Here is a 25,741-nt window from a genome sequence, read left to right as displayed (position 1 = left end):
TGGTTCGATCCCCAGGCCTCCACATTAAAGTTTTGAGGAGCAAGATGCTGAACGCCTAAAAGGTAGACTTCTTTTAGTGAATTTATCTGAGACACGGTTAAGGGTTTTGCGGAGTGTTTAGTGTAAAATTATATGCGAATGACAGTGAATCTCAAAAATGCAGTAATTTTTTGGAGCCTAATGTCGTTTTTTATTCTAACCTCTAGAACAGGGCTGCCCAATCCCAGTCCTCGAGAGCTACTATCCTGCAGCTTTTAGATGCATCCCTACTCCAACACAGCTGAATCAAATGGTTTGATTACCTCTTCAGCATGCCATCATGTTTGGCAAAGGCCTGATAACAAGCCATTCATTTGATTCGGGTGTGTGGGAAGAAGGATGCATCTAAAAGCTGCAGGACGGTAGCTCTCGAGGACCGGGATTGGGCACCCCTGCTCTAGAACCAGCATACATATTCTTGAGAAAATGTAATTTTGACTATGTCCTAGTGACCAATTGCAGCACCATGTCGTGAAAACTGACGTTAATAATCAAAGTAATGTGATTCATTGAGATGTCAAACGTTGATATTGTTGGTGAATTAAAGAGTCTTGAAGCATCAAATAAATAGCAGTACCTATAATAGATATGCATCTACTTGCTTTTTGTGTTTTCGTTGGCACAGTCATTGGTCCACTAAATTCTTCCTAATACAGGAGAGACGATTTTTCGTGCTCAACTGAATCCATTTTCTCAACCGTTTTATCCTGTTTCATAATTTTCTTTCCCTTGAGGTCTGATTCTCTCAAAAGCGGATAAAAACTTTGAGGCGAAAGGGGGTTAATTGAGGTAAAAACCATTCAGTCTCTTCCTTGTTCACTTTGCATGGCTGTACCATTGGAGTATTTTCTTTATCACCACGATTCTATTTTTTTTTTAGTGTAAATTTGGGTTGTTTGTTTTTTTTCTTTGAAACTTCAGAGATGATTCATTGGTTGTCGAAATGTTTACAAGGCTGACTAATTATTTAATCGCTAGCTAGGAGAAAGAGAGAACGAGGGGGAAAAAATTCCCATCTAAACATTTTGAACCATTTTCTTTTTTTTTCAGGGGAGCTCATTGTGTGACAAATAACTTTTGCAAAAAAAAATCCCCACAGCTTTACTGTTGTCCGCTCCTAATAATAAATAATAATAATAATAATAATAATAATAATAATAATAATAATAATACAGTAACAGAGCAATGGTATCTTGTTGCTTTTGAAGAAAAAGATACATGAATTAGGGTTTAAAAAAAAAAAAGGCAAGCGCTCGCAGTCGGACTGTACCATTGTTGAGGAGAGAGGGGGAGGGGGGACCTTTCCACGCGGAGGATCAGAGGTGATGACACGCGCGATCAGTCCCGCTGTAGTCTCTCGCACCGGAGACATGGTGACACAACACCAGATCAGCTTGCAGGCTTTTCTTGAAGAGTAGTTGCTCGATTTTTCTCGCTGAATCGTAGAGGTAAGTGCGCCCAGTAGCCAGTTCATTTTTTGGTGTAATTTCTGTAGGCATGACACATTATCTTTTTGGGTTTCTTGCTGATGAAAAACATTCTCTGCCAGCTCGGTTGTAGATGATGTTGTAGTGATCACTGCGAGCAGAGTGGGTATGAGCTGTGGCGCTGTGTCTTGACTGTTTGCTTGAAACCCCCGTGGTGTATGTGCCTTTAACCTTTTACGTTTGTATTTATTTAATAGTGAGGGACAGCTGTCTATGTAACATAGGATTTAGGTTGGCAGCGGAAGAACATATATATATATATATATATATATATATATATATATAGTATATACATTGGGTGAATGTGCAGTAGTAGCAGCAAGCAGGTGAATTCTGTACATTAATATGAATAGACATCTGACTATTTTACAGGATTAGTTATGTTTGCTAGTGCAGATAGTTTGTTAGTTTGTCCCCATCTCCTACTGTACCAACGTAATGAAAAAGTTTCTCATAAGGTCAGTTTGACTAATTAAATAAAGTTTAATTTGGGCTGCAGTTTGTAAGATGAACTAATAATGATGCCTACTTGTTGAGACATTTATACTCCTGTTATGTTACTTTGTTTATTATCTATGTAGATGTGTCAACAGATCATGTGTTGTCTTGAAAATTGCCTATTTTTCTCTTCTATTAGGTCCTTAAACACAGTGGTTACAGCCTGTACATCAATCTTTTTGTGTCATGAAAATTTATTTCATGTTAGGTGTAATGTGTAGCTAAACTCAATTTTTGATACAGAGTAAATAACACAAATAATATTTGGGTAATGAGACCCTTTTTAGTCACGTTGTAAGCCATCCTGCAGCTAAACTGTTTTACATCGTAAGGTGCAGGTTCATACTGATTTTGCATGCATGTAGACAACACAAGTTTCCCTGGAGTCATGCATGATAGAGAGAACAGAAGAAACAAAAACTGCTGAAGGACGCTGAGTGAGATAGCGAAGCAGCAGGCGTAGCAGACACTGAAAATTCAGGGAGTTGGAGCTTTGTAGTCCCTTCCAGCTATTTATTTTTGTGCACAAACTCCAACAGATGTATTGTGTACTGTATGTTGTCAGATGCAATGTTGTGTTTTATTATAAAATTGATGTACATGTAGGCATGCTCAGAAAGAAACATCAGTGAAAAATCGCTGAGTTTCAGTGATTGGATATCTTTGTGTTGGCAAAGGCGAGTGGTTGGCTGAGTGGCTTCCCAGTGCAATGTGTGGATGGCTGGCTGAAGAGTTGCCTGACCAGTTGGCCAGTTGGCTCCCTTACCATCGATTCAGTGTCAGCTGAGCAAAGTGTGAATGAAAGCATTTACTGTGGGTCAGTGGTCAGTTATGGACCTATCAAAAGGTCCGCTTGTGTGTTTTTGTGTGTGTATTATTGACTTCCCCTTACATATGTGGCAGGCTTTGGCTCAGTGCTCACAGAGCATCTGCAAAGCTGGAGGCTTTTTTTTCTTTTCCATTTCTGCTGTTTGGTGCCGAAAGACATGCTGTACTGACCAGCTGACCGTGCTCGACATTCCTTTGCCTTATCGTCTTATCTCTCTCACACAGTCACATGCACAATTAGCTGAATATATGTATATGACCAACAGTGTTAGCAGGATCATTAACAGGAACTGTTATGTAATGGTATCGTATGTGTTTAGCTATGTCTTACTTCTAGGAACACATTTTTTTTTAAATCCATGAGGTAAATAATTAAATATAAAGCTGAGGACATGTTTCAAGGTTAGGTTCCAGTTAGGCAATTAAAAGTTGAATTTAGAGTTAGTCTTCAGAAAGGTAATGTAAATTAATATAATGTCCTCTGAAGTCAAAGATTTATGGCTGTATATTTGCGGTGTGTGGAGACTGCAACCCTTCATGTCTGACTGAACATAAAGAAAGAAAAGCTACTGCATGTGTTTGTGTGTGGCTGGTATGTGTGCCTGGCCAACGGAGAAAGAGCCTGGGGTTCTTATCTGACCTCCCCGGGATGACCTTTCACCCCTCAAGACAAGCCTTTTGTGTCAGCTGAGCTAGAGCCTATGAGAGAGCATGCGCGAGTGCCTACATGTGCGTGTGTGTGTGACTGTGCATGTTTGTGCATATGTGTATAAGAAGTATAAGCCACATCAAAGCCTTAGCTAAACATTGTTATCTAAACCCCCCTTTGACCTCACGGTCATGAGACGTCTCTCAATCAAATTCATCCATGCCCTCAAAAGTCAGCATGTGCATGAAAGTTTGCATATATTAGCAAGTAGGGACTCACGAGATGTGTGCTGTGTGTTGTTGTTGTTGTTGTTTTTTTTCATTAAAAAAAGAAAATAAACAAATCGAGCTCATCTTCTTCATTTGTTATTTAAAGGCAGCTACATCCATTTATTTAAAAGTGTTGAAGTTCTCAATATAAATGTACTGGTGGCAAAGTGCAGTGTGTGGATTGCGTGGTGCTCAGAGCTTTGGGAGGATCCTAACTGCAGGTTTGTATGTGTGAGGTGCTGTGTTTGAAGCCAGCAGTGGGAACAGGGTCCAAGAGGTCATAAACCACCACAATAGTGCCTCTCTCCCCAGGGTGAAACAGAGGCAGAAAGAGAAGAAGGGAAGGGTGGTGGGGGGTGGTGGTGACTTGAAAGGATCTCCCACTTCCATGCCAAGGAGAGAGGAAGGTGGGGGAGATGGGAGGAGAAAAGATCAACAAAGCTTCCTTAAAAGTTTTAGTTCAGAGATAATTTCTGTCATCTCGGCTGCATGTCTTCCTTCATGTGTAAGTGATCTCTGTTTTGCTTGGAACATGTAGTAAAAAGAATTAATTTAGGACCTATAACAGTAAGAGTACAGAAGTAATATAATAGAATGTAACTGAATAAATAGCACTAGACTATTTGTCCTTTACCTAGGTATTTTACACTCATACTCGAGTACATTTCAGAAACAGCTTCAAAGATGAGGTTTCCTCATCCCATTAAGAAATGTATTTATTCCTTTTTATATAGAAACTACGATAAACTCCCTTTTGCAACTGTAAACTGCATTGTCACAAAATCGTGACAACAAAATGTTTCTGAGCTAATAAAAAGGGGACTGTTTAGAGATATTTGGTACTCTTTTTACAAACATTCAATGATCTTCTAGCATGTGATGCATTGCTATACTGAAAAGTATGCAGCTTGATCAAAAGTGGCTGAAACAAAAGCATCTACAACAGTAAAATGCATTAATGCTGCAGTAATGTTCCTGCTAATTCTTAGCAAGATTTTGCATTGTGTTGGCACTTTTACTTAAGTAAAGAATCTGCATCATGTCTTCCTCCTTAGTTGTGCAGCTAGAGATTAAAGATGAGGGCATTTTTATTGAACAATACAAGTCCCAGAAGAAGATTACTGTCAGTGCTTTGTATGCTTTGAGAGTGTCCCATAACAATATGTGAAGAAAATCTCTCTTTGAAGTGATAGCACAAGGAACCACTTTTTATTAACAAGTAGCTACAAAACCACACCACACAGCTCAAGGGAAAGCCAATTCTGTTTCCTTAGATTGACAGCATTTGCCTATTTGAAGTTTAGGATTTTGGTTAAGATTCAGTAAAAGGTGGAGTACACCTCTCTGCTTTAATCTGCTTTCCCTTCCATTTCCCTCCCCACAGTCTCTTTCTGTGGTTGTAAAAAGATCAGACTGCGCTTTGGTAGAAGGTGTGATTACTTCCTCTCAGTCCCGACTGTGTTATGACAGGGCTTTTTGTCTTCTGCTCTCTACAAGACGGTGCAAGGCATTAAAAGCCAGCTCTGCTTCTTTACATATGAAAGTGTGGAAGCAGAAGGTTGACTGGTAAGGTATGTGTATGGGAAATGTGAGAGAGAGGACGTGTGTCTCTTTCCAACAAGTGTTTCAAGATGAGAAAATAAAACTGAAATCAAGAGAAGACTTGTCCCAGTAATAGATAGATAGATAGATAGATAGATAGATAGATAGATAGATAGATAGATGTTTAGGGAAAAGTTTAACCAGGTTTAACTTTTGTAAAGATATTAAACTCTTTAAAGGTCAGTTAAGTAAATGAATACAGCAGTTTTTATTATAAATGGCAGTTCATGTCAGTTTAAGTTAAAGACGATTTGTTTAAGCTGAAATTACAGAAAACTGAGACCGAAAACTAACATCTGTTACTCATTAATCCATATACCACGATATTTAAAACTGGATGTCATATTTTGGCTTTTAAAGATTTTGTACATGAGCCTCATGGTTTAGAGAACCATAGTGTAAGGTACTTACTCAGCTTTAAGGCTGTAATCTGACATGCAAGCCTTTAAAAAGAAATTAATCTACCCTTCAGGTTTCTGACTATTTGGTTCGTGTACCCAGGTTTGCCAGTCAGTAATGTGCAGCTTGTGTGGGTCTGTGCTTGTAGCAGCTAGTATATGAGCACTCAGAGGTTTGGAGGAGGGGGATTAAGTTGGTGTTTACTGTTCAGCCTTGTTTTTTTCTTGTTTTTTTTTTTTCTCCCCCTGTGTTGAATCAGTTTGTTCTCTCTGCAGCACATTTGGTTCTGACAGAAGTCTTTTATGAAAATACTCAGTGTTTTATTACATTTTGTATTATTATGTAATTGACTTTTTAAAAAAAAGAAAAACAGACTCATCTGTTTTAGAGTAGAGAAGCGAAACGAAGCAGGGAGAGAGCGGAGAGAGAGCGAGAGAGAGATGCACTAGAGCAGAAAGGAGAAAAACAGAGGGAGGGAGTAGCGTCTAGGTCAGGGTGCCCTGACACTGTCAGAGCAGCTGATTTTATATCATGCTGTCTGGACAGATTCCATCCACCAGTAACCACTGATTAGACGTGTGTGCGCATGTGTGTGTGTGTGTGTGTGTGTTTCTCCCTGTGCTTCTTTGTGACTAGATGTGTGTGTGTGTGTGTGTGTGTGTGTGTGCTACTTCAAAATCAATTCTACCTTAAAAGGAGGCCTTTTAACTATTTATGATTAATAAGACTTGAATGTCACCTTTGTAGGCTTTGTGTGTGCTTGAAACATGCACCTGGACCAAAGATAAAAAAAATATAACATACCGGTAGCTATTTTTTTAAGAAGTCCTGAAATCCTCTTCCTCTGAAATCATCTTCCATAGAAACCACAAACATCACAGAACTTCTATGTGGTCTTTTTCCCATCTTGCAGTTTCTTTTTCTAAAGTAACTAAAAAAAATACCATTAGCATGGACAAATTGTCCTGTACTGTCCATCACAAGATAAGGTCACTTTGTTTTTACAGGACATCAATGGGGAACTCTTATGCAGGCCAGCTGCGGACCACACGTTTTGAGGAGGTCCTCCATAACTCCATTGAGGCTTCACTGAGGTCGGACACGATAATACCCCGACCTGTCTTCTCACAGTTATACCTTGAGACAGAGCAGCCACTGGCACGTGACGGTGGGTTTTATGGATGGTCATGAGAAATGATATTTTGAACAACACAAGGGTTTGATGACTTTCTGATGTTCAGCTGAATCTCAGTTTCTTTAGTTTTTATTTTCCTGTCACGTTTTTTATGCTGAAAATGTAAAGATTTTGGTTGTGCTTCAAACATGCTAAACAGATGAAGATGGCTCAGAGTCTAATAGTCCTCCGATACCCTACCAGATGAAGCCCCCACCTGAGGGATGCTGCACCACTGACGGTTTGTATACATACACATAAACACCATATAAAACCAATAAACATACACTCTCAGGAATACATGTGCAAGATAGTGACTATAAATAGGATTCGGAGCTGGAACAGTGACAAGGAGATGTACCTTTTAGGCGTTACGTCCTCTGTGAATGCGTTGTACATGATGGGTGAAGTAATGGAGAAAAAATCAGGATTTGTACCTACTCTTGAGTTGAGCTGTCTTCTGTGTCTAATTTTGTATTCACTCTTTAATAAAAATAAATACAATAAAAATGTACTACTCATTAATTAATTTTCTTGACCACTTATCCAATTAAGGGATGTGTGTGTGCAGAATCTGTTCCAGCTGTCATCGGATGAAGCGCAGGTTACACCCTGGACTGTCAATCACAAGGCACACTGCCCTTTCATTTACTGAAAAGCACTTTTCTGTCCTGATTTTCCACTCCACAGGCTTTTGTCAAGCAGGCAAGGACCTTCGCTTGTCCTCCCTTGCTTCTGATCCCTTGGATGTACCCCCTGGGTTCATGTTGGTTGGAGTAAAGTCTCCTTCTCTTCCTGAGAACCTGCTGGTCTGCGCTGTGGACCGCCGCTTCCTGCCAGACGAACGGGGTCGTTACGCACTGTTGGGTGAGGGAGAAGACTGAAACAGGAAATTGTTGTTAACAAAAAATCAGCTGAAAGAGGAAAATAAAGAGTGCATTTGTGCCATTCAGTTGTGTGAATGTAGGGATACGCAAAAAATACTTTTTATTTTCTATACTTTTTATTGTAATAATTTTTTTTCATTTTGGTACCCCCAACAGGTTTCTCAGGAAACTGTATGGGCTGTGGAGAGAAAGGTTTCCGCTATTTCACAGAGTTCTCCAATCACATTAACCTGAAGCTCAACACCCAGCCCAAGAAACAGAAGCACTTGAAGTACTATCTGTACCGAAACAGCCAGGGCTTGCTCGTCAGAGGAGCTCCCATCTGTTGGAGGGGAAATGGTAAGAGGTGCACACATGTTAATGTAGTCAGACAGTTAAGTTGACTTCCTGATTGTAGCACAAACACCGATTTATTCAATTGTAGTGACTAAACACTGTAGGTCACAGATGTGCATAAACGTCTTTTTTCAAGAAACATTTGTCTTTGATCAGATTTAGATTCAGCAATTACTGGTGTCCATCTTCTGCATTAAATAGGATTCACATAAAGAAAAACATAAAGCACGGGGCAGAACCTAGATCTGCCTTGAAATATAGTTTACCATTTTCCAGCAGTTTATAGATGAGCCCTATCCCCTCTTAAACATAACTTAAACATAAGTGCTCAGAATAAAAAGTGGACTGTTAAAAGCATCATGACGCAGTAAAGATAAAAGGTGCTCTCTGCTGTTTTAATTTGTGGTCTTTTGTATTTATTTTTAAACAGGTAGTAGTCCATTGAATAAAATAAATTGCTCTTGATATGTTTTGTTTTTTTTTTTTTTACTACTCCGCTCAAATTAAAGACAGGGAATGAAAAACATTGCCACTAAATGATGGTTTCATTGACAGATTAATTAACTTTATGAGAAGGTCTCAAGGTCTGATTTTATTTTGAAAATCCTTCTCTGTATATTTCAGTTAGCATTGTTAGGACAAAAAAAACAAAACACCCAATGCTTGTTTTAGTGTAAACAATGACCAAACTCTCACAGCTAATGCTGTAGCTTAGTCATGTACATATACAGCATTGTGGTTTTTTGTTTTTTTTTATTCATTTAACATCCAAAAGCAAATCATATTCAAAATAATTATCCATTGTGTAGAATCTTTGGCTCATGTATTCCCAACCAAGTGAATAAGTAGTAAAGCCATAAGTGCAAGTGAGAGGTCATACTGGAGAGCGTAGACTGTAGACAGAGGCATAATAGTTTACTGATGAACTTTTATGAAGTGAAAGCGCTTGTGTTTTTTCATGATTTGTTAATCCTGAAGTTTAGGAGTAAAATGTGAGACTTATTTTAAAAACAAAAATCGGAGCTCGGGGTATGTATTGCTGCAATATTACCAGTCAAGAAATCTCTTAATGCTCGTTTTCAAAGCACGAAGGAGTGTTGATATTAAGAAGTGTGGAATATATATGTTGTGCTCATGGATGAAGCTCTTTTCCTATTTGCTTATTGTTTAATAATAAACCAAACTAGGTTAAACCCAGTGACGGAAGTTCATGTGTTTGGCTGGTTAAGTAAGTTATCGTCATCGTTCCCCACAAACGTCTCCAGGACCGTCGCGTTTTTACTCGATACTGTTTTTAATCTTTTCTGCTACATGGTTTTCTGATGCGCTTGTAACTCTCACTGACTGCTTATTAGTATGCCTTCCTCCCTGAGCCCAGTTTTAAGAAGGATGCCATTATTATTATGCCGTCTGGATAACTTTGCTGAACTTTCAGACCATGACTGGAACACTTTGTCTTCCCATGAACCTCGCACACCTGCACATTGATGCATACACACATTTAAAGCTAGCCGTTACAGCAGCTTGTTGCTGCGTTTCTGTCTCAGTGGTGATATTTTTTTCCATATCAGATGGCAGGATGAGACAGTTGGGACCCACCCTCTCAGAAGGCCAATCGACACCAGATGAACAGCCGCCAAATCAAGCATTGAGCCAGCCATCAGGTAACAAACAACACAGAGATAAGCTCCAGGAAAGACAAGTTGATTCTTGGGTTCCTTTTTGGTTTTTTGTCATCATTTTTTGTTTGTATTAAAAAAGATTTAATTGAATCATTTTCAGGGTGCAAGTCTTATTTAAACACAAGGCTGCTCAGGGTTATTGGCACGTCAAAAATTTGTAAACAGACAATCTGTATTTTGCTTAAATGAGCAAAAGTGAAGAGTGAATGCAATTATTACAGAAATAGTTTCAATGAAAAGTTTCATTCATTACTGTTGATTATTTTGACTCAACTTTGTTGTTTGTCTCTGCTAATGGCAGCTTCACATACGGAGGCACAAACAGCTGACGTCTCCCACACTCTGATAAATGACAACCAGGCTGTTCCCTCCAACACTCAGCCACCTTTAAATCAGTCAGGGCCTGGAAGACCCTCAGCTACAGGTACACTGTGCACTCCGGTGACTTCTGCAGTTTATTCCAGTTGGTTTAAAGGCTTACAGATGATATTTTGTTTAAAGGGGTTTTGGTTATGCTACAAATCTAATATCTCATAAAGTAGTTGCATACACAGCTTATGTAATGTGTTGCAGAATTTTTTTAATTTGCTGTTTTAACCTGATCTCTTGGCTTCTGTGTGCATGTAAACACAGTGAGTTTTGTGTCTATTGTCACTGACCCCCTCCCAAGGGTCCTCTCACCTCTCAAAGCAGAGCTCCTGCCTCCATTAGTCAAAACACTGTGTGTGAGTGTGTGTGTGTGTGTGTGTGTGTGTGTGTTATAACACCCCTGCTATACAGACGCCAGCCAGCTGCATTGTCTGCAGAGGGATGTCTTTTGTTTTCCCTGCTTTCATTTGCCAGCACTTCAGGCACTAAATTTCTACATCCCCTTTTTCTGTCTGTCTTTCTCCCGCCCTCTGCTTCAGTCTGTCACCTCTATAAACCAAGGTTGTAAAATACCCCGTCTCATCTTCTTTTTCCTGCTTTCTCTCTTATTGAAAAGCTTCCTTCCTGTCAGTGTTGTTTTTTCATGGTCCTTTTAACAAGTGGGCCTTTTATGTGTCCCCCATATTACAGTATTACAACAGAAACTGAAGAGGAAAAGACAGGTTGATGCATGACTAAGATGCAATTCTTTTTTCTTTTCTTTTTTTTGTTGGATTAACCAAAATCACAGATGTTCTGTTGGTTTGTTGACCAAGATTACTCGATGTTTTACAGAAAATCAATCCTAAAACAACCTGAGTTGTAGAAAAAAATCTAATTTAACAAATTAACTGTCAAAACATGCAGGAGAAGTAGAGTTTGCGCATCTGGAAAAAATGAGAAATGGTGCAATTTAAAGATTTAAATCTAATTATATTCCAGTTGAGTGTGTCAAGCTCAATAAGCTTTTTCTTTTTCTTTTTATTCATCTTTCAGGGGTACATGTAAATACTGGGCCTCCCAAAAAGAGGCACAAGGGCTGGTCACCTGAATCGTCTACCAGCAGTCTGCCTGAGAGCACAGCGAAAACGCCACCATCTTCATTGGCCTCATCAACTTTATCAGTGTCCTCTGTCGCCACCAACGGCTCCAGAGCAGGTACAATCAGGAAAAAAAGACTATATTTTACTTCTACTATGACTCTATAAACGTATCAACAAGACAGTTGTGTGTTGTATGATCTTCTTGTGTGTTTTTCTGTCTAAATATTTGTATTTTCCTTCTGTATGCAGAGACTACAGCCCAACAGGGTTCATCACAGTGGATCTCAACACCGCTTTCTCCTCCAGAGGTGCCAGTAATAGTTCCGGATCAGCTGCTGCAAACCTGCAGACTGCAACCTGTCATTTTCAAAGGTTAGAAATTTGAGTGAGAGCTACTCTACCTTACTAAGGCTGGAATTGTGCTCACACTTGGTCAACTGTGGATGCCATGAATGTGTGGTAGTTCCTATATTATTTATTTTAGTCTGCCTGGATAAAATGATATGCTGGTGTCCTTGTAGTGTAGGTACTGCAGTGTCACAATAAACTGGAGGACATGCAGATGTCTGCAAGGAGCTTACCTCTGATGATGCAATCAATGTCACTCAGACCCAAGCAGGTCCTCGCGGACTCATGGATTAGGAATGTGTTGCACTTGAGTAAGAGAACATGCTGTTAGGTTTCACAAGATTATTTGGATTTGTGACAGTCCACATCCAGCTTGTATTTCATCATAATTTTCCATTCAGCTGAACTCAGCTTTTCTTACGGGTGAGTTTTTTTTAGTCAAAGGCTAGTTTAGCTTGCCCCTCCTCGTGGATCAGAGCCCAGCCAACACCTGATGGTGTTGGTCAGCCTCCCCTCCACCCTTTTAGCCCCTTTCTGTTTTCTGTAAACTTAACTTTGTGTTTTCACTAAATTTTCCTAACCTATCTGCCCTTCACCACGCCAGCCAACATCTTACCACATGTTGTGTTTTTTAAATATTTGGTTCCTTCCGTCACAGTATTTCCATCCAAGTCTTCCAGTCTGCCAAAAAGTAAGACTGAGGTTGTGAGTTAAGTATGATGAATCAACAGCTGGAGCCTTCTTGTGGGTGCTGGAGCAGTAAATTAGTTGAAATAACAGGCGGTGATGCAGGACAACACCAGTATTGACATGCCCGAGGTAGAGGTGAGAGAGTCTGCTATGTAAATAGATAAATTGGTCCAGTTTAGTCTGTGTGAGGCCAAAGAGTACGAGGTGCCTGCCTAAACCAGCTTACAGACTTCACTGTGTTAACTGAAGAAAAATACAAATACATAGGTCACCTATGTCTCTTTTTTCCTTTTTTCTTGCATTCAGTTTTTGCCTTTTCTGCACCAACAACTTTATTCATTTGCATTTGTCTGTTAATGTATTACTTCAGAAAATGCTTACTTTTTTACATACATACAAGCCTTTAAGACATAAAGACTCATAAGACCTTTATTTTACTAATTATAAATTATTACAAAACTGAGGTTATTGTACTCGACCCTAAAAATCTTTCTTCATGCATTCATTACTTCTGTGTAGGGCTATTGTAATTCATGATTATCAGGTTGCTCTAAAAACACCCTGAAACATCTTCAGTTGATCCAGATACCCTCTCTACTTTTAAGATGAGTCTTAAAACTTTCCTTTTTGATAAAACTTATAGTTGTGACCCTGAACCATCCCTTAGTTATGCTGCAATAAGCTTTGGGTACTGGGGGACTTCCCAGCACTTCACTCATCATAAACCCTCTTTGTGTTTATACACCACTACTGTATTAAACCATTCAGAGATTATACTCTGGCTCTGTCTTTTGTCCTGTCTCTGTCTGAGCTCTTCTCTGGACAGCTGCCCCTCCCTGAGACTTTTTCTGCTGGAGTTTACTTCCTGTTAAAAAGGAGTTTTTCCTTCCTGTGATTGCTCATAGGGGGATTTGTTTTTGAAGTTTCTTTCTAATATTGTTGGGTTTTTCACTACAATATCAAGCAACCTGAGACAACTGTTGTGAATTGTATCTAAATAAAACTGAATTACATTTTTTTCCATCCTATTTCCAGCTGAGTTTCATTCTCCCTCATTCCCCGTTATGTCTATATTTTTCTTTATTTTATCTGTGCACTGCTTTTAATGTGTGCAGGTCATGGCCCTCTTCCTCAGCTGACTGGCAATGTAAGTGATGTACTTGTCAGTTCTCTACTTCAGAGCTGTTATCTGAGCTCACAAACACTACCCAGAGTCTACCAGCACTATGGGCCATCACCCATTCAACCACTGTCCACTGAGATGCAGATTCTGCTCACTGTCTATTACCTTGTTCAGCTTGGTAAGTATGCAATCTTTATTTCAGAAACACGCTGTTGTAGTAAACAGTTCATCAAAACTGTGGCTTTTTTACTTGCTAAACTGTTTTAAATGAATAAATGTTAAGTTTTGTTTCTCACCTCTATTTCCAAGGGTCTGACCAGGTGCCTCTGGTTGAGGACTTGGAACAAATATTCATGAGATCCTGGAGGGAGTCCCACCTCAGTGAGATCAGACAGTACCAGCAACCTCAAACAACTGGAACCCCAGGGAGGCACTATGGCATAGAGGTCAGATGCTGCAAGAAATAAAATAAAAAATAAAAAAAATTTATACATCTATATTTGAATTTAGGAGACTTTAAGGTACATATCTACAGGGCTTTTTAAACACTTCATGACACCACAGCTTTCTTTTCAGCTGTTTAGTACAGTGAAGCAAATATTAATAACTTTTTCATGCAAAATATTTGAGAAAAAAGAGAGAAAACATAATGACAATAAATTAACAAAGTTTTCGTCTTACTCTGTCTCCAGATCCCCCCTGTATTGCCTGGGCTCCCCCAGTATCTGTCTTTGCCCTCACAAAGCCCACAACCCTTGACCCCCAGCCAGCTTCCCTGGCTTGCCCAGCTGGCTGCATCATCTTATGGTGAGGGCGTGGTAGTGTTGGGGAAGGATGTAGGATCTTTGACTCAAGGCCTCCACCTAACTTTCAGCAGGTTAATGGAAGGACGGCTTGAAAACACCAACTATGTGGTCATCATTGTCACTGCTCCAGGACAGGAAACACAGTCCTGTGTGGTAGTTACAGGTGGGATCTGTATTTTTAATGTATGCCTTTTATACTGTATGTGAAAAATGTGGTCTTTATCGTCTTTGTGTATTTTATTGTATTGTATTGTATTGTAGGTAAGCACCAGTGTCGTGCCTTGGCAGAGAGTATGTTCTCTCCCAGTCAGGGTCTGAAAGAAATTGCCCATCAGCTCTCCACTGGTGTTGCACAAGAACTCATCCACTACTGCAATTCCCTCGGACAAGGTGTGTCTCTCTATCTGTGACCTGTTGCTCTGTTTTAGTGATTGTTTCCTAACTTGTTGTGCGGCTTTATGTTTTGCAGATGGTGATATAGATTCCCTTCTGGACAATGCCATTCTGGACAGCAGTGAGCCATCTCCTTTATCTAGCTGCCAAGAATCAGCTGAGGAGAGGAGTAATAAAAGTCCCATAGTCACACACAGTCCAAAGGACTCACATGCACACCTTTCAAAAGACAGCCCAAAAGACACAGCTTCAGGTCCCAAAGACACCTGTTCAGGTAAAGCACACATGACTTAGTGGATACAGTAAGTGGATACATCAGAGTCAAGTGACATGGCCTAAAATTTGTTTTTGTATTTGTGTAGAATACTCTGTTGATTGGCGAGAGGTGCGTCCCATCCAGCTGGCAGTGGCTAGAAAGCTGTTGTCCCATGTTTGTGCTATAGCCGACTCCAGCACACAGAACCTGGACCTTGGCTCCTTTGACAGGGTCAGCTTCCTCATCCTTGTACCGCCCTCTGAGGTTACATTTCAGCAGACTATTCTCCACCTCTGGAGTTCTGGTTAGTCACATAAGTCTTTTGCCAGCAATCGTGTTCATGGTTCTTCATTAATCAAAAGAATCTGAATTAATGTGTTTATTCCTATATATATTGTGTTTTCCTCTGTATTTGTCAGGTGTTCTGCAGGAGCTTGGCAGTTTAGACCAGGCATGTGTTTCTCACAGAGAGGCTGAACGTTATGTGGTCAAGATGGACCACAGCGCTCAGGCACGTATTGACAGCCTGATCCGGGAAGCACACAGTAACTCGTACACACTTTACATCCTGGTCCACGACCATGCCCACTGGGATATTAGCAGGTTTGTGTGCAAAGTAAAAAGAAAAATGTAATGATTATTGTTTTCAGTTGTCATTGTTTTAACAGTATCAGAACTGGTACAACAAGAGCAAATCGAGTGTGTTTACTCAGTCTCTTTGGATCTCTTCCCTTTTGTCCCTCTTTAACACTCTCAGTGCAACCTACAGCAGCTCAGATAGTGGTTTGGGTCTTGTGGACCAACTGTTAAACTCCCGACAAGTCAGAGATGCTACAAACATCCTGATTCTGCACGTCACTTCGTTTCCCTTTGCTCTTCAGACACAATGCACCCGCATCAGTCCCTACAACGAGATCCACTGGCCGTCTGCATTTAGTAATGTAAGATTTAATTTTCTATGTGATTGGTACTCTCTTTTAGTGTAACATTTTTAGACTAGCAATGCCTATATGTTCACACAAGTGGCTAAATCTGTTGGCTGTGTGTATACAGGATGTGGACCTGTATCATGAGAGGACACGGTACTTTGGTGTGTCAGAGCTTTTGGAGTCGACTCATTCAGGGAACAGCCTGCCTCTGATGCGTTATGATTCCTCATTTGAAAGCATGGCAGCTACCTTGGAAGAAAGGTTGTGCACTCACATGTGTTAAATCAACATAAACACTGTATGATTAAAAAAGGAGTTTTAAAATGATATCAAGAACACAGCAAGAAGGCTTTATGATCTTTCTGTCTCTGATTTCCAGGTTTCCAAAGCTGCACAGTGCTGTGATCCGGACCACAGTTTTGATCCAGCACTACTGTGTTGCTCTGATGGCTGTGTCTGGAAGGTTCAACCGTTCCCACAATCTCCAAAAACACACTTCAGTGGAGACCATGGAAATTGTACAGTCACTGGTCAATGCTGCACAGCAGTGTCCGGTCCATCATGGTCACATGGTACTAGTGCGAATCCCCTCTTTGGCTCTGGCAGCGTGGGCCCACCAACGGCTGTCCAGAGTGAGGAAGCAGCTGGGTTTGGAGGAGAATTTCGAAATCATACTGGGGAATCCCAAGCAAGCTCTGAGTATTGGACAGTCCTTTACAGATCAGATCAAGGTGGGGTAGTAATTCTTCAGAAATATGTTATATATGATTTCACCTGCAGAGAACTACAAAAGATTCTCAGATACTTTGAAAGCTGCATGTAGTCTGATTTGTCCTTCTGTTTCATGTAGAAATGGTTGAAGATCCAGGATGCTGACTGGGTTCCTTGTACCTACTTGGAGCTGGAAGCCCTCCCTTGCATCCTGATCCTTTCAGGGGCTGAGCCATTAGGAGAGTCACTTCCCAGGTATGCTTACTTGAATTTTATTCATCCCTCCCTGATTTTTCACATGACAGTATTTACCTTTGTTCTAGTGTTAGTGTTACTTTCTGTTTTGGCCTTAACAGATTAAAAAGGTATAACCCCACATTTTCTTGCATCACAGTCAAAAAAGCTGTCATAGTTGTAATTTTGAGTTTAAACAAAGGGGTCGTTCTTTCAACAGGTCCCTAAAGTACTGTGACCTTCGAGTGATAAGCTGCTCATACCTGCAGCGTACCACGCTTGAACAAGAGTTGGGACTGGCTGCTTATCTAGTGAAGAAAGAGTCACGACCACCACAAAACCTTGGATCAGGAAGTGACCTGCTCGAAAGCGATGCTGAAAAACTCAGTAGTACTGACAATGAAGAGGAGGAAGGACAAGATAATGGTAAGATTTCACAAAAACTATATTTCATATCTAAAGAGATAGATAAACTCATTTTGTTTGGGAAAATGATAAATGCTTCTTTTTTTTTTTTAAAGAAAACATGCTATATATTTTCTTCTTCCTGGTATTTTCAGGGGAGCCCAGCCAGCCACTCCAGGCATGCCCAGATAGTGGAGCTCTGGATCTTAACCCTGCTCAAAGCGCCACCTCTCCAAATGTTGAGAAGGTGGCCTTGGATGCCCCACAGTCTTCCTCACAGTCACAGACTCATCTTCAGCCACAGTGCTCCTCTCAGTCTTTTCCATGTCCCCAAACTGCACCAGAATCCCAAACGCAACCTTATGCTCCATGTTATTCGCAGTCTCAGCAGATCTCCCAGCTGCAGTCCCAGACTCAAATTCAGCTGTTATCTCAAACAAATTCTCAACCTTACCTTCAAATGCCCCCACAACAACCGTTACTTTCCCAGATGCAAATACGCTCTAAATCAACATCATCGGGCTCGTCCTCTCCGCGAGCCTCCTCGCCTGATCCGAGCTGCTCCTGGGCACGGGGAGCGAGTCGGCCACCTTCTGTGCTCCTGCCTCGTGCCCTCTACAACGTCATCACTGCAAGTGACAGCAGCGGGCTTCCACGATGTACTTCATTCCTGCCACACATGTCTGTTGCATGGGCAAGCAGTTTCAGGTAGGGGACATATACAACAATTTATAACACATATGTGCGTATATTTCCATGTTTTTCATATGAACATTGAGCATATAGAAAGTGAAAGAGTCTAAAAAATATTCCACAGTAATATTTTGTGAGTCAAAATATATACAACCAATCTTGTATTTTGTGTGCAGGCCTTTACTGAGTAAAATGATGACATGTACAGAGCAGTCACTTTATTATCGTCAGTGGACGGTCCCTCGCTCGTACCACATGGACAGCAGCAATCGCACAGAAGGCCGAAGTGACAACTTCCACCCTCGCAGGTTGCTGCTCAGTGGCCCCCCACAGGTGATTTCTGTTTTTATTCGTTTTATTCAAACTCGAGCATATGTTGTACTTTATATTCACATTATTTTATCTTTGTTGTTTTCCGACATCAGGTGGGTAAGACAGGAGCATACCTGCACTTCCTGGGCATTCTGTCGCGCATGCTGATCAGACTGATGGAGGTGGATATCTACGATGAAGAAGACATCAACTGCAGTCAGTGCATTTCCTGTAGCTTTCACCAGTTTTTAGATTCTTATGTTACTGTTTTTGCCGCTGCTTGGATCATAAAATCATATCTGTCAGTATTTATTAAGTAATCAGTACAGATTGTACATAAACCTGTTTTCAATGTATTCATTTGTAAATGTTTTGTATCTTCAGATTCCCAGACAGAGGAAGTGCAGTACCATCCAGCCAGTGCTCCCTGGCCCAACCCAGAGATTGCGAGGACGATGCCTTTCGACTACACCATCCACGACTCCAAATATGATGACATCAGCACCATATACTGCCCTGGATATAAACCGAACTCTGAAGGTAAGTAAAGCTGGAAAAAACTTGATCTATTTATCAATATATTAACACAAAGCCAAAACTATATGTGCATAGTATGAATATTACCTGTAGCTGTGCTACCTGTTACTTTTGTATTTTGTTTTTTGGTCCTTATCTGCCTTTGGTTGTTTGTTCTCCAGGAAATCCTGTGCGACAGGAAGATGTGTACCTACGTCGGCGGACAGCTAGGATAAAGTTGTCTAAGTATGCAGCCTACAACACATATCATCACTGCGAACAGTGTCATCAATACCTGGGCTTCAACTCTAGATACCAGGTCAGGACAGTACATGCAAGCAGACAGAGTTAAAAAATCGCACTCAAACTGTCTTTGACATGTGAACATGACCGTTGTCTCTACTCATAATTTAGATGTGCGAGTCAACACTGCATGCTTTCACATTCACTCATCTACTGCTTGGGGAAGAGATCCAGCTCTACTTCATCATCCCAAAGTCTAAAGAGCAATACTTCAGCTTCAGCCAACCCGGAGGCCAACTGGAGAGCATGCGGCTGCCGCTCACTTCTGACTGGGTGTGTTCTTGATCATTTAACTTGATCATTGAAAATAAATGTTCCCCTTTCTGTTCACCTCACATCAAGAAAAAGGTGGTAATTATAATAGAGAAGTAGAATTTAGAAGAAGAAGTTTTGTGTGTCAAGATTTAAAAGGAATTCTTTGCCTTATCTGCTTCCATGAACATTTTCATCCGCTGTTTTTGTTGACTATTTCTGTGAACAGATTTGTGGGGTTTGCCACAGTGCAACACCCAGGTGGTTCCACTAGGTGGTGCAATTAGCTTAGCAATTGCTAAAATTGTCCCACCAGCCCAGCAGTTCTTATTTGTTTTCACAAAATTATGCAAACAAAAGATTCGGGTTTGAGAAAGTATTGTTTGAAATTACAAGATTTGTTTCTTGCATCAGTCAGAAATGCTCTGATCTGTGACTATTTCCTGGACTTTAAATAGAGTTTAAATTCAACATAATCTATATATTTTTTTAATAAAATCCTGGGGTATCCTGAGGACGCTGTTAGTATAGCCTGCATGCATTATTTTAATTTATTTTTCCACATAGTAATACAGAATTTTATTAATGAAATTCACGTTAAAAATAACAATTTTCTTTTTATTAGCATTATTTTTATTTTATTTATTTTCCCCCTTCTTTCCCAGAGCCCAGACTGCATCAAGAGTCCAATCTTCACCCCAACCACCGGCCGTCACGAGCACGGTCTGTTTAACCTGTACCACGCCATGGATGGAGCCTCTCATCTGCATATCCTGGTGGTCAAAGAATATGAGATGGCCGTCTACAAAAAGTACTGGCCCAACCACATCATGCTGGTGCTGCCCACTGTCTTCAATGGTGCTGGAATAGGTATTTTACTCATGTTAGTAATAAGTAAACTGTTATCCATAGTCTTCCATAATCTGGAGGGTTGACAGTTAGTTTACCCCCAATAAATGGGAGGATTTTATCCTGGATGATGAAGCCCATGCTGTGTAAAATCTATGATGCAGATCAATCAACTGTGGGGACTTCTTATGGAATAAGGCTGTAGTCAAAAGTGTCTTCTTCATCACCATTTTGGTGGACTTATTCTTATATAGCTGCTTTCTACTCAGCTTGAGCACTTAAAGCACTTTATGCTACTTGCCTCATTCACCCATTGACACAGCTTCACACAAGCCCTTTTTTCTAGGCCTAAGTGCTCTTAATCTATAGCATTCATACGGATGCATGGCGAGCAACTTGGGGTTGCTATCTTACCCAAGAATACCTTAGCATGCAGACTGGAGCAGCCAGGGATTGAACCACCAAGCCTCCAAGTATTCTCAGCGACAGTCAACCCAAGTTTTAAAGTTTTTTTAACCAACTCGCAGGTGCTGCTCACTTCCTGATTAAAGAGCTTTCCTATCACAACTTGGAGCTGGAACGCAGCCGACGTTTGGAGGGAGGGGGTCCAGCAGGTGATGTCTGGCCTTTCATCATCCTGGCTGATGACTCCTGTGTTATGTGGAACACAGTAGACCTAGAAGCACGCAAGTACATAGTGACAGATTATTTACAACATAATTCATTGTATGAGTTAAAGGACTTGTTGTTTGTTGTTTTATTTTCTGGTTTGATTTAACACAACCAGTGTTTGATTTCTGTTTTACTTAGTGGCCCACTAGAGCACGCTGTGTCACTGAAACAGGTGCTACAGCACATGGAGGCCTGTCCAGACCTATCTTACTATGGTCTATGTGGCATCAGGAAGTGGAGCAGCCGTGCGCTGACAGGTCAGTGGTGACCATAGCAGTAGAGATGCACCGACTGCAATATTTTCTTTTTTCTGATTTTTTTCCTATGACCAGTTGATACTGATTTTTGGCAATTTCTTTTTTTTTTTCTAAGTGCTATAACTGATATTATATACATGCAAAAATCAATTTTTCTTCATTGAAAAATATTCTTTTCATAATAAATAATTAAACTTTATAATATCTGCCAATTTGCAGTACATTACAGGTTCTTGGTCTCTCTTAAACAACTGAAAATAAAGTAAAAAGAGAAGAAGGGGTAAAGGTCAATGGGTGCACCCAACTTTACTTGATGTATTTTACCTCACCAAAAGCAGGTGTAGCAGATTGTTTATAAGAAAACAAATCACAGTTGCTTCCATTATTTCCCCGCATTTTTCTAACTTAATCCGGCAAACAAACTTACTGATCAGAGATTATTTTTTTCACATAAAAAAGCAACTATTTAAAATAAGTTGTTTGTGCCTTCAAATAATATTTATGGTAACTTTTTTCCCTTTGTATTAAACCAGGTAATGTACTGCGGGAACCCTTCTCTCGAGGTCATCTCCATGATTTCTTCCTCCTCAATGTTGACCGGAGTCAGAATGTCCAGTATGACCAGAACCGCTTCACCTGTCATGACGTCGATTTCACTCTGAGGCTGCACAGTGCCGGGCTGCTTGTCTGCAGGTTCAACAACTTCAGTGTCATGAAGAAGCAGATCGCCATTGGAGGATACAGAACATTTATTATCAAGACAAAGGTATCGTCCACAGTCAGCAAAATCAAAACATAAACTAGCAATCATAAACTGGGCAACAGATAGTCATTGATATTTTTTTCCTTGTCATTCTGCAATTACATAAAAAAAAAACCTATTACTTTCACAAGCTATTGTTAATAAGCAAAGAATTTTGTCTCCAGATGACAGATGTTCCCACCTCTGTGAGCCCCTCACAGTACATCTGTGCCCCAGACAGTAAGCACCTTTTCTTGGCTACACCAGCTCAGCTCCTTCTGGAAAAATATCTCCAGCACAACAGCCATAAACTGTTTCCACTCAGCACCAAGAACTACACGCACCCTGTACTGTCTGTGGACTGCTACCTTAACCTGGGACCTGAGGTATACAGACACACACACTCCACATCTACACATACATGTAGACATGGTTTTAAAAAGAAATTACACAAATAAGAAATTCTAATATCATAATATCATAATATCTAATATTATATTTCAACATACACTTCATAAAGACTCTAATCTTCTTGCTTCCTGTAGGTGACTGTGTGTTTTGTGAGTTCCAGACCTCATTCTGTGAACATCAGTACAGCAGGGTTGCTGTTCAGCGGCCTCCTCCTTTGTTTTGCAGACTCCTTTGTGACTCCCGGGTTCCTCAAGAAGTTCACCTTCCTTAAAGGTGCAGCAGCAGACCAAATGTAGACAATAAGCATGTCTGTTACAGGTGACTCATTTAAGAAGAAGTCAAAGCAGTGTGCAGTGTAGAATTTGGAGCGGATTGATATCATTCTGAATATCAGACCAGCAATCTTCTTCACTTCTACTTAAGTAAACAAATACCAGTAAAGCTAGAACAGTTATAATTTACATTAAGTCCCACAAAATAAGAGCAAATTAGTCAGTAGTTATCACTTTATATTGATCAAAGAAAAAAAGGGAATAAAGATCAGGAAAGTACTTCAAAAAGGTGAAGCCATGCTCTCGTTGTTGTAATTATTTCTTGCTCTGTGTCACTGTTGTTAAAGAGTGTCGCTCTCCCTCCTGTCTGCTTGCTTTAGGTGCAACTCTGTGTGTCATCAGCGCAGATCGTAGCTCGCTGAGGGAGACGGTGGGCAGGTTGGAGCTGGAAGAAGAGTGGAGGTTTAGGCTCAGTGATGAGTTCCAGACTGCCAATGCCAAAGAGGACCGGCCGCTCTTCTTCCTGACTGGAAAACACATATAACTGAAGCAGATGTGCACTTTTGGCTTGTCGTAGACAGGACTGAAATTACTAATTGTCAAACAGAACAAAAACAGGAAAGGGATTTTTTTTTTTTGTTCTGTTTTTTTTTTTTTTTTTTTTTTTTTTTTAAGCTTTATGTGCTGCTCCATGAAATAGGTTAATGTTCGTGTTTTGGAAATACATTTATGTTCTCAGCGAGATATACTGATTGTCTGAGATGTCTGGGGACTGTACGTGCACAGGAAAGAGGCATTTTTATCCTTGAAACAAAGTTGCTAGGCTCCGTAACTCACAGTGCTACTTTTGAGTTTTGTGATATCTGTTTGCAGATTCAGTTGTTTAGAATTACTCAGTGTTTAGATTTCTTTGCAGGTGCAGGCAACACGGAGAGCTTTAAGGAACGTGGAGGCAATCATTTGTGTGACATGGTAGCTGGCTTCTGTCGATATTTTTGTAGGGTTATTTTTGTAGATGCTTGTTTTGCATGTATGTTCTTACATGTCAAATATTTTCAATTATATTTCATCAGATTGTTATCATGTAAAAAATAAATTTGTTTCAGTGTGTGCAAGAATAAGAATTCTGAGCTGTTTATATCAGATGCAGGGCATTTTTTGTGCTCCAGAAGGCTGTGTGATTATTTTGTTTGTACGTGTATAAGAAACATTAATTGACTGTATTTTGTATGTACAATTTTGTATGCTTTTAACTGTATAAATGTACAGACATTTTAAATAACTTGTGTTTGTTTAAATGTAAAACCTGAGACATCATAAAGGCTCACTTTATACAAAAAGCAAACTTTAATAGCTACATTATGTCTATTACTGGTCCAGTGCATACTTTAAGTACAAAGATTTTATAGCCTATCTAGGTAACATTTCAGTCCTATATAATTTTGCTGTCATGTGGTGTCAGATCAGCACCTGAAGCAGCAGGATAGTACAGCAGCAGTGGATGCTCTCAGATTTCCTCCCAAGTACTCCATTCCCAGAAAACGCTTGTTGATAAATTTAGTCCAAAACACTTGCTGCCCAAGCATTAGCAGCTCAGTCAAAACAACAGTACACATTACAGTCTAAGGACTCATCCAGATACACTAAGAACTGCTTTTTCACTGTCATGAAGATAGTTTTTTCATACCAGAAGACAAAGTTTTCATAAAATATAGCTTTAAATAAATCAGTAACTACTACACAGCTTTTTGACATATCGACCATCTAAAAGGACTGAACTGCTTCTTTGTTGATTTTTTTTTTTGTCTGTTACATGTAAGGAATATTTCCTGATTTCCTGCCAGATTTCTGGAGACTCCTTGAAGAACATTTCATTAAGAAGCAGCCATTTATGACATGGAAGAGGAAGACTTCACCAGCCACAGTGAGGATGAAAGCCCCAATGGCAGCTGGTCCTGGGTAACAGAACTAAATATATACTGCACGGATGCATGAGGCAGGCAGAATAACATAAGTTCAGGCTTGTACTATAAACTTAATTGACATTAAATCAATAAAATAAAAAGGAACCCAAAACACTACAACCAGTGAGGAAATAGGTCTGGAGTGTCCACATATGGGACAGAAATTGCTAGTATAATCAAATGTAAAGACAGAAAGATTTCAGAGGGACTATAGAAAATTGCTAAAAGAGGAGCACTGTGTGCAGATGGAGGAAGTGTAGGATGTGTATACTTTACACAGCATTTTCTGCATGTCTGCTGGTTTTGTAGTTAGAGTTGATGAACTCTTATCTGTGTGCAGTCAAATCACGTGTTGGATTAACAGCTGATATCTCCACACATTACCTCAAGCCCACATGTGTTATAAAGGTATATAACACATCAGTCAGTGATGCTGTTCCACAGCAGTGCTTTGACCCCACATTTTTCTTTTGCACCTTTAACATCTTCCTGAACTTGATCTATAGTTAGTTGTTATTGGTATTGATTGTTATTGATTGCCCAGAAACTCTCTACGGTGGTTTGCAAGGGAAGGGCAAGATTCATTCAAATATAGACGCAGTTTGGAATATAGAATTTCAAAAGCAATCAGTGTTTCATGCACATGCTGCTCCAACATGCTGTACGTTAGTGTTGTTTATACAGGATTGGCAGCAGTGGCTTTAACCATTCACGTCTGGCCTTGGAATCCACTCTAATCAGATTTCTCTAAAGCCCTGTAGCACGCACTGCAGTACTGCAGTGGGGACAGACTCAGCAGGTCTGTAGTGTGTGGCCCAGGCAGCTTTACCATTGGCTCAACCAGGCCAACCCCCCCAAACACCACCCCCATCTCCGTGGTGATGAAAAGATTGCATTGTGGCCCAAAGGGGGAGTGCCTGTGAGAGATCAGGCAACCCCTGCCTCAGGAAACGACCCACCTCCCTCCAGTCGTTTGCAAGCACTCTCACGTGTCTGATATGTAGTAACACTGCAAGGCAATCACTGGAGCAATTGAAAGCTTACCGGCCAGCAACCACCCACCCCCACACGCACACACATGCACTGTAAACACACTGAGATGAAACACTTAGCATGTACATACATGCACAGTCACATATAGTTTGAGGCTGAACAAGGCAAATATTAACCTGCACACATATGCACGAAAACCACATGGCCACAGTCTAATTAATGAAATTCCTGAGATTACACTAAAACCTGCCTCAGCTTTCACTTTTATTCCCTTCACACATAAAAATGCAAATGTGTATCTTTCACACA

The 25,741-nt window shown here is 40.3% G+C and overlaps 1 protein-coding gene across 1 annotated transcript; it reads left to right on the top strand.

The window, feature by feature from the left end:
• Positions 1-1,390: 1,390 nt before the first annotated feature.
• greb1 (growth regulating estrogen receptor binding 1) lies at positions 1,391-23,793 on the top strand. Its single transcript, XM_086281147.1, has 34 exons — positions 1,391-1,487; positions 6,779-6,939; positions 7,106-7,186; positions 7,636-7,812; positions 7,989-8,171; positions 9,740-9,832; positions 10,152-10,274; positions 11,255-11,416; positions 11,551-11,673; positions 13,455-13,640; positions 13,772-13,908; positions 14,155-14,431; positions 14,530-14,658; positions 14,738-14,935; positions 15,024-15,221; positions 15,337-15,520; positions 15,675-15,858; positions 15,971-16,107; positions 16,226-16,577; positions 16,697-16,812; positions 17,012-17,217; positions 17,352-17,904; positions 18,066-18,222; positions 18,315-18,417; positions 18,586-18,741; positions 18,900-19,036; positions 19,132-19,293; positions 19,938-20,142; positions 20,649-20,811; positions 20,932-21,050; positions 21,584-21,816; positions 21,978-22,178; positions 22,338-22,476; positions 22,856-23,793. Exons 2-34 carry the CDS (start codon positions 6,786-6,788, stop codon positions 23,017-23,019), a joined length of 5,892 nt encoding a protein of 1,963 aa, XP_086137273.1. The 5' UTR covers positions 1,391-1,487; positions 6,779-6,785; the 3' UTR covers positions 23,020-23,793.
• The last annotated feature ends 1,948 nt before the right edge of the window (positions 23,794-25,741 follow it).

The sequence above is a fragment of the Aulonocara sp. 'chitande type north' Nkhata Bay genome, linkage group LG1 (genome assembly GCF_057382095.1).
Source record: "Aulonocara sp. 'chitande type north' Nkhata Bay isolate Kocher_YH1m ecotype deep benthic linkage group LG1, A_spYH_male_GT1.1, whole genome shotgun sequence".
Lineage (NCBI taxonomy): Eukaryota > Metazoa > Chordata > Actinopteri > Cichliformes > Cichlidae > Aulonocara > Aulonocara sp. 'chitande type north' Nkhata Bay.
The sequence above is the reverse complement of the archived record's forward strand: the minus strand, read 5'-3'. Positions and strand labels throughout refer to the sequence as shown.

Coding starts and splice junctions, on each gene's coding strand:
- greb1 (XM_086281147.1), top strand. CDS start 6,786: ATGGGGAACTCTTATGCAGGCCAGCTGCGGACCACACGTTTTGAGGAG. Junction 9,833..10,151: donor AGCATTGAGCCAGCCATCAG/GTAACAAACAAC, acceptor TGCTAATGGCAG/CTTCACATACGGAGGCACAA. Junction 15,521..15,674: donor GCCCACTGGGATATTAGCAG/GTTTGTGTGCAA, acceptor TAACACTCTCAG/TGCAACCTACAGCAGCTCAG.